The 14,722-nt window shown below is 41.0% G+C and overlaps 1 protein-coding gene across 1 annotated transcript in view; it reads left to right on the top strand.

Moving 5' to 3' along the window:
* The first annotated feature begins 74 nt into the window (after nt 1-74).
* Nucleotides 75-14,722, top strand: part of mtrex (Mtr4 exosome RNA helicase) — a 20,641-nt gene continuing 5,993 nt past the window's right edge. The window contains exons 1-21 of the mRNA XM_061060771.1: nt 75-282; nt 1,269-1,409; nt 2,314-2,380; nt 2,538-2,600; nt 2,904-3,016; nt 3,108-3,282; nt 3,409-3,499; nt 3,866-3,990; nt 4,132-4,230; nt 4,412-4,532; nt 4,643-4,774; nt 8,917-8,996; nt 9,452-9,562; nt 9,796-9,897; nt 11,044-11,169; nt 12,093-12,243; nt 13,001-13,173; nt 13,257-13,325; nt 13,404-13,529; nt 13,622-13,732; nt 13,863-14,051. Of these exons, the coding sequence (XP_060916754.1) occupies nt 182-282; nt 1,269-1,409; nt 2,314-2,380; nt 2,538-2,600; nt 2,904-3,016; nt 3,108-3,282; nt 3,409-3,499; nt 3,866-3,990; nt 4,132-4,230; nt 4,412-4,532; nt 4,643-4,774; nt 8,917-8,996; nt 9,452-9,562; nt 9,796-9,897; nt 11,044-11,169; nt 12,093-12,243; nt 13,001-13,173; nt 13,257-13,325; nt 13,404-13,529; nt 13,622-13,732; nt 13,863-14,051 (2,466 nt within the window). The 5' untranslated portion in view covers nt 75-181. The remainder of the gene's footprint in view (nt 283-1,268; nt 1,410-2,313; nt 2,381-2,537; nt 2,601-2,903; nt 3,017-3,107; nt 3,283-3,408; nt 3,500-3,865; nt 3,991-4,131; nt 4,231-4,411; nt 4,533-4,642; nt 4,775-8,916; nt 8,997-9,451; nt 9,563-9,795; nt 9,898-11,043; nt 11,170-12,092; nt 12,244-13,000; nt 13,174-13,256; nt 13,326-13,403; nt 13,530-13,621; nt 13,733-13,862; nt 14,052-14,722) is intronic.

Here is a 14,722-nt window from a genome sequence, read left to right as displayed (position 1 = left end):
TCTGTGCAGAGCGTAAGGGGAAAAAAGGCTATTTTTTGTTTTAGCTGTTTCTGCTCGCAATCATCATGTCAGACCTGGGTTGACCACACTTTTTGGGACAACCCAGCACCCGTACCGGAAGTATTACGGAGTAGCAAACCTCGTGTTGTATTGTGGGAATTGTTGGCCCCCTCTAATAATCATGGCAGACGCCTTCGGTGACGGCTTGTTCAGCGTGTTTGACGAAGAACAACAAACGACCGCGAGTAAAAAGATACCAGCGTCATTGACACCAGATATAGGGTAAGTTTTGGCTTTATAGTTCGGGGGTTTTGAATTTGCAACTTTCTGTTGTTAAGGGACCGTGAACGCAGCATCATGTGTGCTCGGGACGAAACGAAACAGCCACACGTCTACTTGATAGTTAGCAAAAGTTTGATATAATACATGCCTGCTGACAGGGGTGGAGCAGCGATTTTAAAAGTGCAGGTGTTTCTAATGCTAGTATATTATCATCCTTTAACAAATCAACACATTCTGTTTCATTTAATGTTCAATAACTAAGTTTAGCTGACACATCAGACAACGAGACAAAGTTACAGAAGATAATTAGACACTAACTTTATGAACATCCATTGTGAGTAACCCAGTAAGCTCTAAAAACCAGATTCAAAACTGCTCTTTGTGATGCTTTTATTTTGCTTTTCTTATTGCCTCATGCCGGGCTTCGTATAAAATGTGCTTTTATTTTGAAAAACCGCAAAGGGGACTTCCGCTACATGGTAAGGTTACGGGAGTAAATAAATACAGCTAAAAGAACAACCAAGAGGAACAAAATACTGGAACCAAACAGCTATGATTGGCTTAATTGGCACTTAATAAATGTTACTTGACCAATAGGGTTTCATCAATGACTCCACTGGTAAAAAAAAAAGTGTGGGTGTCACAACACCCACAACACCCAAGGGTGAGACCATGGTGAGACGCGCCTGCCTGCCGACTAATGTTAAATAAGATAATCCTTTATTTATCCAACAATGGGGAAATTTACAGTGTTACAGCAGCAAAAAGTGAACACAGTACAATTTAAATAGAAAAAGAAAAATTAAGAATGTACCAAAAAAAAAGATACTAAAAAATAGACCAGCAAATCAAATAATGTGTTTGCAAATGTGTTTTTGTGTGTTATAACTACGTAACATTTCATTTATTGAGACCACAAAGTTCAAAGTTTTACTAGTCGAGCTAACCGCTGTTTTGTGCCTGTGTTTGCATGATTCAATTTCCAGGAAAGCTGGTGAGAAAAATGGCAACGAGAAGGATGCTGGTCCATCTGCAGGGGTCAAGAGGGAGGCAGACAGTGACGGCGGAGAGGAGGTGGTGTTCGGGAAGAAACCTCGACATGAGGCAATCTCTGCTAATGACCTGAAGTAAGATAGGATAATACTTTATTGATCCTCAGAGGGGAAATTCGGGCGTTGCAGCAGCACAGACAAGAAAGCTCAAAATACACATTAAACAGAATAGATGAGATAAATAAAAATAAAAACAGGGGGTATATACACAGTACAACATGAATGATGAAGTTAACTATGCAGGGAATTGAGACAGTATTTGCAGAGAATGACAAGATTAAGTGATGATTAAAGTGACTTGGTATGATAAATAGCAGCAAGTAATGTAAACAGCAGAGGCAGTGTTGTACCACAGATGCGTTAAATCCAAAGACTGTTCACCTGTACAGGGCGTCAGGTGTTGTTATAGACGATCTGTTTCAGTTTTATGTAAAATAATTTGCGTTGAACACTACCACATTAGAGAGCATTAGTAATGACTTGCTACTTACAGATTTACTCACTGACATAGTGGTAATGCTATTATTTAAGTGAGGGTCACCAATACTTCCTCCATCACTATAAGTATTAATAAGTTTAAGTATAAGTATTATAAGTAATTTTCTACAGCAGTGCAATAAATATTACACCAAGATTATGATGCTCAGTTTTTGTTGTTGTTGTTGTGAAAATTCAGAATGAATGTGTTACTGTCAGCACTACAGTCCTGCAAGTTTACCATTATATGCAACCTACAGCACATAAATCTTGTTTTCTTTGAATTCTCCTGGGAAAGTATTTCTTAAGGTATTTATCTGATTCACTTCCAGTTGCATTTTGAAGACTATTTTCAGATCTGTTTTAAACTAGTTTATTCATTTGTCTTGTAGGTTTTTATTGTCGTTGTTGTTTAGTTTTTTTTAATGAAGTACAGCCCATATATGTTGCAAACATCATTAAAAGTTGCTTTATGAATAATGTATATTTTGTTTTACCTCAGTCTTGCAGAATTTATGCCCCAAGTGAAAGTGGAGCAAGTTGAGACTGTGGAAGGATGCTCACATGAGGTAAGTAAAGAAATTCTGAGCGAATTTGCACACGGCTGATATATTTTAGATTAAATTCTCTTCTCGTGGGATGAGCCATATTCTTTAGGTTTTTGGTTATTGCTGTCTGTTTAAATGTCAAACTTTGATTGTTAAAGTTCTGTCTTTTTCCTGACAGGTTGCTCTACCTGCCAGTGATGATTACAAACCGCTGAAACCGCGAGTGGGGAAGGCAGCCAAGGTATACTATTGTTTTAAGTGAATTCTTACACTGGTTGGCACAAAAGTTCAGTTTGTCAATGTAGAATGTTATCCAAATAAATTATCTTTTAAATGTTGTATGTTGGAAAGTATATTAGCTGGCATTTTAAACCTACTGTCAAGGGAAACTAGAAGAAAAAAACTTGCATTATTCCAAACCTTTAACGCAGTGTATTGTTTTACTGAATGAAAAGTGAGTTTGGTTGTGTTTTGATTCGTTTAGGTGGTTCATGGGAATGGGAACAGCACCTCACATTTTCTTTTGCTTTGATTTGTCTTGCAGGAATACCCCTTTGTTCTTGACCCGTTTCAACGTGAGGCCCTCTTATGTATCGACAACAACGAGTCTGTGCTCGTGTCTGCACATACCTCTGCTGGCAAGACTGTCTGTGCTGAGTGAGTGTATATGATATTTATCTGATTCACTTCCAGTTGCATTTTGAAGACTATTTTCTGTTTTAAACTAGTTTATGTCTTTGTCTTGTAGGTATGCCATTGCTCTAGCTCTCAGAGAGAAGCAGAGAGTGATCTTCACCAGCCCCATCAAGGCGCTCTCCAACCAGAAGTACAGAGAGATGTATGAAGAGTTCCAGGATGTGGGACTGATGACCGGTGATGTCACCATTAACCCCACTGCCTCCTGCCTCGTCATGACAACTGAGGTGAGACGCAGTAAAGAAAAAGGCGCGGTGTCAAAATTGACCTCTTTTATTGGGAGGTGGTTTGTGTGCAAATAGCTTTGAGTGCTTCGTCTGACTTGATGATTTGCTTCCCCCCCCCCCCCTCAGATCCTGAGGAGCATGCTGTACCGAGGCTCTGAAATCATGAGGGAAGTGGCGTGGGTTGTTTTTGACGAGATCCATTACATGAGAGATGCAGGTGTGTACATAAATAAAACAACACAAATGCTTTTTTTTTTTTTTTAACTGAATGACATGCATTTTGTTTTGAGACATTTGCTCTCCTGCAGAAAACCCTCAAAGGGATATAATATAAACTTTAGCGTTCCAGAATTTCCACTCTATAGTGTGGACCATGTGGGACTCTCTAACTATGTGGGACTGGTAGCTTCATGTGACTTTGTAATGGGTGGGATCAATCAATTTCTTACGAAGAAGTTTGTGTTTGGACGGTTGGTGGGTCCCATGTGTGACAATTGTACCGTCAAATCTCACTGAAAGAAGAAAGAGGTGCATTGACCAACATGTTCTTGTACTAAACCCCTCTGCTCTTTGTGTAATTCAGAGCGTGGTGTGGTGTGGGAGGAGACCATCATTCTTCTTCCTGACAACGTGCATTACGTTTTCCTCTCGGCCACCATCCCCAACGCCAGACAGTTTGCTGAGTGGATCTGCCACTTGCATAAGCAGGTGGGTCTTAGTATTGAAAGGGTCAGGGTGCTTCTCTGTCTCGTCCTCAAAATATAACGAAGAGAGGAACATTGTTTGTCTTCATGAAAGGAACTTCTTTAACGTGATAATAAAACGTTTTCTGTCTCATCTTTCCTGCAGCCTTGCCATGTTGTCTACACAGACTACCGTCCTACTCCACTGCAACACTACATCTTTCCAGCAGGGGGCGATGGACTCCACCTTGTTGTTGATGAGAACGTAAGGGCCACCACACACTGCACTGTTCTGAGTTATGAAAGGGAGCGGGCTAATAAATCCTTTAGATTAATTCGTCCTTTTGGGGAATCGGACAAAAGTCAAAGATGGACCTGCCTCGTAATGTTAAAGGCGTCTATTGGGAAAAGTCTTCGCCTAATATATCATCTCGTCTTTTCTTCAGGGAGACTTCAGAGAGGACAATTTCAACACAGCTATGCAGGTGCTGAGAGACGCAGGGGATTCTGGGGGCAGCAGCGGAGGGGGAAAGTGGGACCCGAGAGGACGGAAAGGAGGCACTAGAGGTATGTGATTTTTTTTTTAAAAAGTGTTAAAATTGATGTCATTGTCATAACCTCTGTAATTCCCACCGTCATTTGTGTTCATGTTTATTTTCTGTATGTGATATCTGCAGGTCCATCCAGTGTGTTTAAGATAGTGAAGATGATCATGGAGAGGAACTTCCAGCCTGTCATCATTTTCAGCTTCAGTAAGAAAGAGTGTGAGGCGTACGCTCTGCAGGTGGCCAAACTGGACTTTAACACAGGTAAGTTTCACGTTATTCAGCATGAAGCCACGCTCTTATCACAGCTTGTGAGTATTTGTGTGCGTGTGTGTGTGTGTGTTAGTAATGCATCAAGCCCTTGTTCAGATTAAGCAGGTATATTAAACACCCCTGGATCTGTGAAAGGGTTCTGTTCACAAGATTTATATCCAGCTCCTGGATCCTGAAGATCAGTGAACGTGTGTGTTCTTTTTTTTTAAAATCACGACGTCACTTATCCTTTCTTTCTGTTTGTTTTTTTCACAAAGCAAAGTGAAATTAGAGCAGAGCAGATTGAGAATGATAATAATCAATTGTTTTTGTGTTTTAGAAAGCAATCATTTAGTTGATTTGACTGCGATCATCTCGAAAATATGCATTTAAATTGGAAGGACGTGTTGATGTCATGAAATCTCAGCCCTCTTAGTGTCCATTTAATAATCTAATGCTACTCTCTTGGGCGAAAGCTAAGTACAGCGATTGATAACAAACAATATCTTGTGATTGTTTTGAGGCTTTAATTATTTAAAATGTCACAACACATGTCATCTTCTCAAATATGACAATTTGATGGATTTTCTGTGACATGTGTGATACTTGGTCCGACAAAAAAACCCATTTACGACGTCACTTGGGGCTTTAGTTTACAACTTCTAACAATTAAGAGACAAATGTTTGATTCTTCCTGATGAATGGGCACCGTTTTTTGATATTTGTTTAGATCTACAGAGTCCCTTTGCACCTTTTTAAGAAAAAGCTGAAGACCCAGCTCTGTCATGAACACCTACACACTTAATGATATTGATGATGATGGTTTTCATTATGACATTTAGGATGGATTTGATGCTGATTAGAACTCTCAAGAACAGCTGATCACTGAATTGTAAAATTGGGGTCTGTTATATTTTTCATTCTGTGATCTAAAATTCCTGACAATTCCATTATGTGAGTTCAGCCTGATGTAACTGGCTGGATTGTACGTTTTTTAGATATAAAGTCACTCTAACAGCAGATTAAACAAAACACATATCTTGAAGTCAGATACAGTGTTGGCGGGGAGATCGCGTTGCACAGTGAAATGCCACACAAATACATTTCTGAGAAAGAACTGAGATTTCAGGAGGGAGTTGAAATTAGGCAAGCGAAGCCGCTCACCGAAATGTTAAATAGTTGGCAAGTTGTGCCGAATAAATCCTCCCCTCATAGCGAGTGCCACGAAAAATGGTTTATTGTTGCTGCACAGCTGGTCGTGCTGTTTGGTTCAGTGAATAAGTGAAGTTGCTTCACAAGGACAAATCTCTGCAGGATGGGAGACGGTCCAGCGGTAGATTGAGATTGGCTCGTGTCCACCTGCTTCAGGCTTTGTCAGTGAAATAAAACATGAAGTCGTACTTGGGGAAACATTCTCCTCCCTCTTCTTGGTTTGTTTTTGCTGCGTTGTGACATTCTCATAAATGAGGAGGTTTGTTTTAATGCTCTGCTCTTCCAACACTGAAGGCCTTTCTTTTGTCAGTGCTGCCAATTCCTTCATTAATATTGGGGGGAAAAAAACAGAAATGGAAAAACTCGGCCAAAAGTACTTTTTCATTTCCTCCAGTTTCATGAGGTTTCTATTGAACAGACTTTTCAACAGCAGATGATCGACGATAACGGTCAAGTGATTTATTTAGATTGAATAAAATGCTCATCAGTCAGAATATTCTAGGGCACGGTCGATGTGAGATTTTTGGTGCCTATATCAATATTGAGTGGAGAAAAAATGTGAAATCTTTTTTTAGTTCTATCTTTGATCTGTAGAGAAATATATACACATTTATTGCGTTGATCCATCAAATGCTGTTATCATACACTTCTGCAAAAGATAAATAATGAAGGCAAGATGTTCACTCAACTGGAAAGAAACTGTACATGTACGTGCATCACCTCTTGATACTCTGGAGAGTGATAATGCTTGTTGTAATACAGTGTTTCCCACACATAGACGATACTTAATGTATGGCCACTGTGTATGCTGATATCGGCCGATTAATCCCTCGGGCTCTAGAATATTCTATTCACATTTTTACGCGTTAAATGGTTTAAAAAGCGTTTATGACTAAATGTGAGTAATCATTTTATAAGACTTGTAAAACAGAAAAGTGGTTTACAAATAAATGTAGTTGAAATCATCTCTTGGACAGATCAGTTCAGACATAACTATTTGTGTTTAACAAGAGTCTCAACCAGCAAAGTTGTTTTGCTTCAACCTCACAAACACTCACTCTCTCCACCAATCAGTTAAAGTCCAGGTTGTTGTTCCGTTGTGTTTGCAGGCTGGTTGTTGGTGCTGTAGAGTTTCCTCATTTGGTGTGTATGTGGGTTATAATGAAGTGAGCGAGTCGCTCTCTGCAGCTCCTGGTTTCCCTCATTCCCTCCTTCTTCTTTCATGTATATCTATTTTGTTTTTAATAAATGACGGAGCCCCCCCCCTCCTCCTCTCTCTGACAATGACACATACTTTCTGGGCAGTGTGTGTTCAATGGCAGAGCCGTGTTGGAGTCAGGGGACCTGCTGCCGCCAAATCATAAACCAACTGACCGGGTGACGAACTGCACTTTCAAAAAACAACTCTAAGTTGACTTGGATCCAGGTTGTGTTGTTGTGAAGCAGCAGTGTTAGTTATTTTTGGATGTACGGCAGCATTACGGGGTTTTTTTTGTCCCTAGTATGAAAATCCTGCAGTTGATGAAGTTCGTTCGTATGACGTTGATTTTGGTATCACACTTTCATAAGGTTGAGGTGAAGTTTTTTCGGAGGGGAAAGTGACGCTGTAGATTCAGAGGTGAGCTGAACTTTAGACTCTTGTATTGATCAGAGTGCAAAAATAAACAACCCTACATTTCAAATGAGAACAGTGCAATCTCTATAAGACTACAACTAACCACAGGCTGACCAATAAGGCTTTTGATTTTTAGATGGAACATGTTGACTTATTGCTGATATGACAGCAAATGAAGGGAATTATTGACCTTTTCATTGTAGACTTTGCACTATTACAAATAGTTATTTTCTTCAAGCAATAGTCAAATTGAAAATAACAGTTTACGTGCTCGAACCCTAAAGACACCAAACAACAGAAGAACACACAAACACAGACAACATTGGCTGATGCAGTTTTAAGGTCCAGTCAATATGAGTGGAAAAAAAACATTTGGAAGACGCAAGTTCTGAACCGATCCATTCCACACGTTGTTTTGTCCGTCAGTTGTTACAGTTTCGGGTCAGAAACTTCAAAAACAAAGGGCAGGTTGGTGTGGAGTTCACTGAGTTGCACTCGTGTTCATTGAGTTTCTTTTTGAATCCTCTGTGAGCTTAACATTTGTCTAAACCTCAGGGAACATCGGAAGACTTCTGGCTCACTGCAGGTCTGACACTAAAGAGCTTTTTAGTGCGTGTGTGCGCCTTGTTTTCACACAGTGGGATTTGAGTAATGATGTTACCTCTCTTGGGTCCGCATTGTCCTTATTGTGCCCATTTGTAATTTGTTTGTATTTGTGTGGCCTTGTTATTAAATCATTTTAAAAGCTCCCATGGACACTGACATTTAGTGACATTAAAATAAATTCAAGGGCAATAAAACTCCCAAGATTCTGACTGAACACAGGAACATACAAAGGAGGGTGACTCAGTTTCCACATGGACAAAGATAGCCCGCCACAGCAAACAATATAATTTGATCGGCACAATAATAATACACGAGTGTTGTCACAATTAGTGTATTCATTTATAACCCAATACAGCAATAAAATTAAAATGTAGCAGATATTAACCACTTTCATGCAGTGGTTTGTTTGGTTATTAGACCGCGGTTTATATCTGTGGCTTTGAAAACCTGTCATCAACTTATCTAGGGGAGTATTTGTCAGTGTTTTGAAAAAGTGAACAAAAATCCCACATATTGACATCAAATAGAGAAGCTGTTTTGTTGAAACATGTGGCTAGGAAATTAAATCTATCACAGCATTGCTCAATCCTTTTTGGTTTTGTTTTCTTACAAGCAAAAGTCTGACCACACGAGCCATGAGCCATGAGGGAGTATTTTTCAAAAACAACATTGACCCTATAGTGCAGTAAGATGATATAAAAGTACCATGTGTTTGTTCCAGATGATGAGAAACGTCTGGTGGAGGAAGTGTTCAACAACGCAGTGGACTGTCTGTCAGACGACGACAAGAAGCTCCCTCAGGTGAGGAAGACCTGGTCATCTGTTTCCTCACAGTCTGTGTGACTTCTCTTTTTTTTTTTTTTATCGTCCACATTGTTCTCGGTGCGGTTTTTTTGAACCCTGTGCTGCCACCTTGTAAAATCTCAGAATAACAGACTCTGCGTTTCCTTCAGGGACATCCTCTACTCAGTAAAGACAGTTAAACTACTTTCATGTAAATAGCTGCTCACATATATGTCAACGTGGGCTCAAACACAGAGCTCCTGTTATTCTATCCCACTGAGTGCTGAGCCACATTATGAAAAGCAGCCGTGTGGAGGTAATAGTTGTTAGTGGGTAGACCGCTACGGCACGGGTAGTGTCATGGCCAAAGTACACCGAACCTTTCCGCTACGAGGGTCCAATGCTCCCCTGACATTCGCACTGTCATTCCAAAAGACGCTAATCTGTCCGTTGATGCTTCCGATGTTCTTCAGGTGGAGCATGTGCTGCCGCTGTTGAAGCGGGGGATAGGAATCCATCATGGAGGTCTGCTGCCAATCCTGAAGGAGACCATAGAGATTCTTTTCTCTGAAGGCCTGCTCAAGGTACGACCGAAGTCTCATCAAGCACATTTAAACTTCAACGACGAAAAACTCTCCCAAGATTCTTGTCGCTACAAATTTAAAATTCTTAATTAAAAAAAAAAAAAAAAAAAATAGTATAGAATTGGAATAATAGTCCACAGCAAAGTTTTTTTTTCTAAGCTGGATTGAAATGGGTTTGTCAGAAATTGTGATAAGATCGTTTTTTAAAAGTTGCCTTTTTATTCTAATTTCAGGCCCTGTTTGCCACAGAGACTTTCGCCATGGGCATCAACATGCCGGCTCGCACTGTGCTCTTCACCAGCGCACGCAAGTTTGATGGCAAGAGTCACCGCTTTGTAAGAGCAACACACACACACACACACACACACACATATGCATTTAGTTATTTTAATATAATAAATCAATGAAGATATCATGTAGAGAGACAATTCTCTCAGGAAATTTCTTCCCCTAATCTTATGTTGCATGCAAAATCCTAACAAGTACATTGTGTTGTGAGTTTTCATAGTTGTGGCTTTGGACAAGCATGAGAAAAAAGATGAGCACAAGAAAAAGTGCAGTATAAGCAAATAAGGCTTCCGCATTTGGATGAGTTTTCTCTGCCTTTACAGGAGAGCTGATACTTAGCCCGCAAATGCAGAATTACAGACTTTGACGAGGCTGATCTCTTTTGTTATCGCACCTTCATAGAGTAGCCGATGAAATGGTCAAACTCTCTGTAAACCGTGCTATCTCTTTAAACGGCATCTCCAGCCCGGGTGCAGCGTGGGGGTTGTCACACAGCGCGTTAATCCGAGGCCTTTATAAGGTCTTCACGTCCTGCAGCTCACATGGCCACATAAACAGCCACGTATTGTTTATGAGAGGTGGGGGGGCCGTGTGTGGAGCTGCTGTCACTTGGAGGCACCCTTCAACTTAACTACACGCTTACGCCGAGAGAGAGGGAAAATGCCCTCCAAGAGGCTCATCGGGAACATCTGGTGCCGGTGATGGTGCCAAAGCTCCACGCAGGCACTCACACATTTGAAAACACACGACTCTCATTCCTGAGCTGCGCTGTGTTTCAAATCAAGAGCTGAACCCATCGCATGCCTTAAATTAGGATCCAATCATTTCAACACGGGGATGTTCTTATCTGTCTTTTCAGCGTTTTTATTGCACAAAGACCAGTAGGTATGTGGAGCTTTATCAGAGACATGTGCAGCTCGGAGAGAAGTCCTCAGAGAGTTCCACTAAACGGCTTCAACCCGGTCCTCACGAGACGGTTTCATCATGGAGACTTTAATGTTAACTAAAGCAGATACTTAGAAAACGTTTTGGTGATATTCTCACTTAAATATGTTAAGTAGATAATCACAAAGCATGTCTCCCTTCTTTTAAACTCCACATTTCAGTCAAACGAGTGATGCGTTTTATTGCAGGGCTAGAGAAGCATTCATTAACACATCTCTTTCCTCTTACCCTGTCTTCATGTGATCCAGATCACATCAGGTGAGTACATCCAGATGTCTGGGCGAGCCGGGAGGAGAGGAATGGACGACAGGGGCATCGTTATCTTCATGGTGGATGAGAAGATGAGTCCAGCTATTGGCAAACAGCTGCTCAAGGTACAGTAAATGTGACTCTAAAGCCGTTTTCACGTATACACTGCTCTGGAAATTCTCCTGACCTGGCGGTTCACATATGCTCCTCACAGCTGGAGACCATCCCTGCCCCCCCCCCGGGGATGGGGGGGGGGGGGCAGGGATGGCAAACAAAGCAACAGAGTCCGCTATACAATGCTATAATGAGAATATTTGCCTTTTATATCACTTCAACTCCTGGTGAAGTCCAAGTGAAAATACACATACAAGCTCCTCCGGCAAATATCGGGAGTTTGTCAGAAGTTTTCTGCAAGTGTGAAAGCCCTACAAGACATTTTTCAAAATTCAACAGCTAGTTCTCCATCACATCTTTGTAGACCACTTCAGTGCTGTCTACACACACTCATGTCTGAAGAATAGTCGCACTCTCCCGTCAATGAAACTCATTTCCCTGCTGTCTTACTGAGAATTTGTTGGAGCGGTTGAATGGAAATTGTCTGAAGTCACTTTCAAGTTTTCCTCTTTTTCTTTTTTTTTGCTCCATTTAAAAACTCGATAACACACAGGCACAATGAAGCCCGAGTCTTGTGGTCTTTTGTCTTTTGATTTGATGGATTTATATCTGCTATAAATATGTAGCGGCCCAGCTTTCCAACAACACTTTTAATGTAAAAGTGTTTGTTGGCTCCGTCAGGGCACTTCACTCGCAGGGAGTCTTGGAAAGCTGTCCAACATATCTGTGGTTGTGGAGTTGTGATTGCAAAATCCTCCTCAGTGTTTATTTCGAGAGAAGTGACTTCAGGCAGCATTAATTAAAACCTCACAGCTTTCCTGGCAAACACAGCAAAATGCTTACAACATAACCAAAACACATTATCAACCACAGCTGTGTATTATTCTAAGTCAAGCGTTATTTATTTGTATTTGTCTTTAATCTGTCTCTGCAGGGCTCAGCTGACCCTTTGAACAGTGCCTTCCACCTGACCTACAACATGGTGCTCAACCTGCTGCGAGTGGAGGAGATCAACCCAGAGTACATGCTGGAGAAATCTTTCTACCAGTTTCAACACTACAGAGCTTTGCCTGGCGTTGTGGAGAGTAAGCACTTTCTCTAGATTTTAACACCAAAGCAGGATGAGTGGGATTTGTGCTGTGGCAAATAAAACAAAAAAAAAAGAAGATCAATGTTCCTAAAAGGATTCCTAGAGGCTGAATTCTACATGATTAAAAGTCAAAAACTTAAGAATAAAACGAGCACATTTAGCATATCGTCTTTTGTAGATTCTTGGACCTTTGGTCTGTTCTGCACAAATTTAGCAGGAGTTAGACAATCTGGACAAACATACTGCCACTTGTTACAGTGTTGATAAGTCGGGTCCTTATCAATTTGAACCACGGCTCAATGTGTTTCTTGTGTTCCAACGTTTTTTTCAACGCTAAGGACTCTTGGACCAACTACAAAAAGTTCTAGCAAACAATCCTCAGGAGTGGAAGAAGAAAAAACTAACAAATCTAAACAAAATGAGAACATTGAGAAAGTTGGGGCAGGAAAAAAATCAAGTGCTACTAATTCCAACCAAACGTCAAACAAATACTCAAGACAGTTTTCAATGGAAGAGAATTGAAAATACACAGACTTTAGACAAGCTAGTAGCCTTTGTATTCGAGATCTAGGACAGTTGATGGAGTCATAAATCAGAGAGAGAGAGAGTGGGGAATGACATGCAGGAAAGGAGCCATAGGTTGAACTACAGTTTCTGTAAATGCCCCATGCCGAACAAGATCAAATCTCCCATCCTGGTGGTGCGTGGTTCTAGTATGAACTTTGACTGACAGTGCTGATTTTTCTTTGCAGAAATCAAGAAGTACGAGGAGCAGTATCACTCCATTGAGATTCCCAACGAGGAGGGCGTGGTCACTTACTTTAAAATCAGACAGCAGTTGGCCAAACTGGGCAAAGAGATACAAGAGTTCACCCATAAACCCAAATACTGCTTACCGTTCCTGCAGCCTGGGCGACTTGTGAAGGTAGAGTTTCATACATGTACTGTTTCATATCTATAAAGGCTGTTTTTGTTCATCTCTAATGCCTCTTTGTTTTGTTCCTGCAGGTGAAAAATGAGGACGCTGACTTCGGCTGGGGAGTTGTTGTAAACTTCTGCAAGAAGTCCAACGTTAAAGTAAGTTGTGTCACATTGTCACTTGCATGTGACTTCATTCGCACTTTGCTGCGATTAATGTGCATCTCCTCTTTTTAGACCAGTACGGAGTCCGAGCCGCTGTATGTGGTGGAGGTTTTGGTCCACTGCAGTAAGGAGAGTGTGCAAGATGCTGCAACAGAGGCGGCTAAACCTGCAGCCCCTGGAGAGACTGGAGAGATGCAGGTGGGTGCTATAAAACACACAAAACACCCTTTTTTTTGTTTTAGCCTATAACACACACAAGACTCTTAACTCTTTTGTTTATTTCTGTGCAGGTGGTCCCGGTGATGCTCCATCTCCTCACCTCCATCAGCTCAGTTCGACTTTACATCCCCAAAGACCTGAGGCCCTTTGACAACAGGCAGCTCATGCTTAAATCTATACAGGTACAACATGCAGCCTTCTTGTAACCATGATATGGAAACATATGGAACTGAACAAAAATCTCTTACATTATGAGTAATCTAAATTGTTTCCAATGATTTATCCCCCCCCCTCCAAACATTTTGTCTGCAGGAGGTGCAGAAACGTTTCCCAGATGGTGTTCCTCTGCTCGACCCCATCGATGACATGGGCATCAAAGACCCGGGCCTGAAGAAAGTGATTCAGAAAGTGGAGGCCTTCGAGCACCGCATGTACTCGCACCCCCTGCACAGCGACCCCAACCTAGAATCTGTCTATTCTCTCTGTGAGAAGAAAGCTCTGGTGAGAAACGACGCATCTTCTCTTCAGTTTAAAGGCAGCCGTAGAAAACACTGCTGAATGTCAAACCTTGTTTTGAAAGCTGCCTATTTTAAAAACAGATTATATCTGTGTTTTGTGACCATTGAATAATGAATGACCTTATCTTTCTACCTTCTTATTTCCATTGGCTAACATTTGGTAAGGTTACCAAGCGTGACCTTCCTTTGTCAGTTCTCGACTGTCATGTTGGCTTCGGCCGTATGTTCGGCTCCAGACAATCACAGGAAGAGAGCCGTGACATTAATAGGGCCTCACCCTAAGTTATAGGTCACGCAACATCGAGCGAGTTCTTTTTCTTTTGTACTATGTGTAGCTCTGAGTTTTTGTAAATATAGAAGACATGGACTTAACTTCCCGTCTTTCAGCTTTTTTTATAACGAGGCAGCAGCTAAACATCTGTGCCTTTCCAGGTCAAAAAACACAGGAAGAAAACTGTGGAAAAAGCCCCCCAATGTTTTTAAAATAATAAATATATCAAATAAATTAACCAAATAACTGTATTTTAGATAGATGGGTAGATACTTATTTAACATGAACATATCAATTACATAGGATGAACCAGATGTGTTGTTTGAGTGTTTTAGCACACATGCTAATTCTCAACACACCGGAGGAGGAGATTTATGGAGTTT

Source organism: Labrus mixtus, chromosome 17, assembly GCF_963584025.1.
Source record: "Labrus mixtus chromosome 17, fLabMix1.1, whole genome shotgun sequence".
Classification (NCBI taxonomy): domain Eukaryota; kingdom Metazoa; phylum Chordata; class Actinopteri; order Labriformes; family Labridae; genus Labrus; species Labrus mixtus.
Note: the sequence above shows the minus strand (reverse complement) of the source record. Positions and strands in the feature narration are given on the sequence as shown.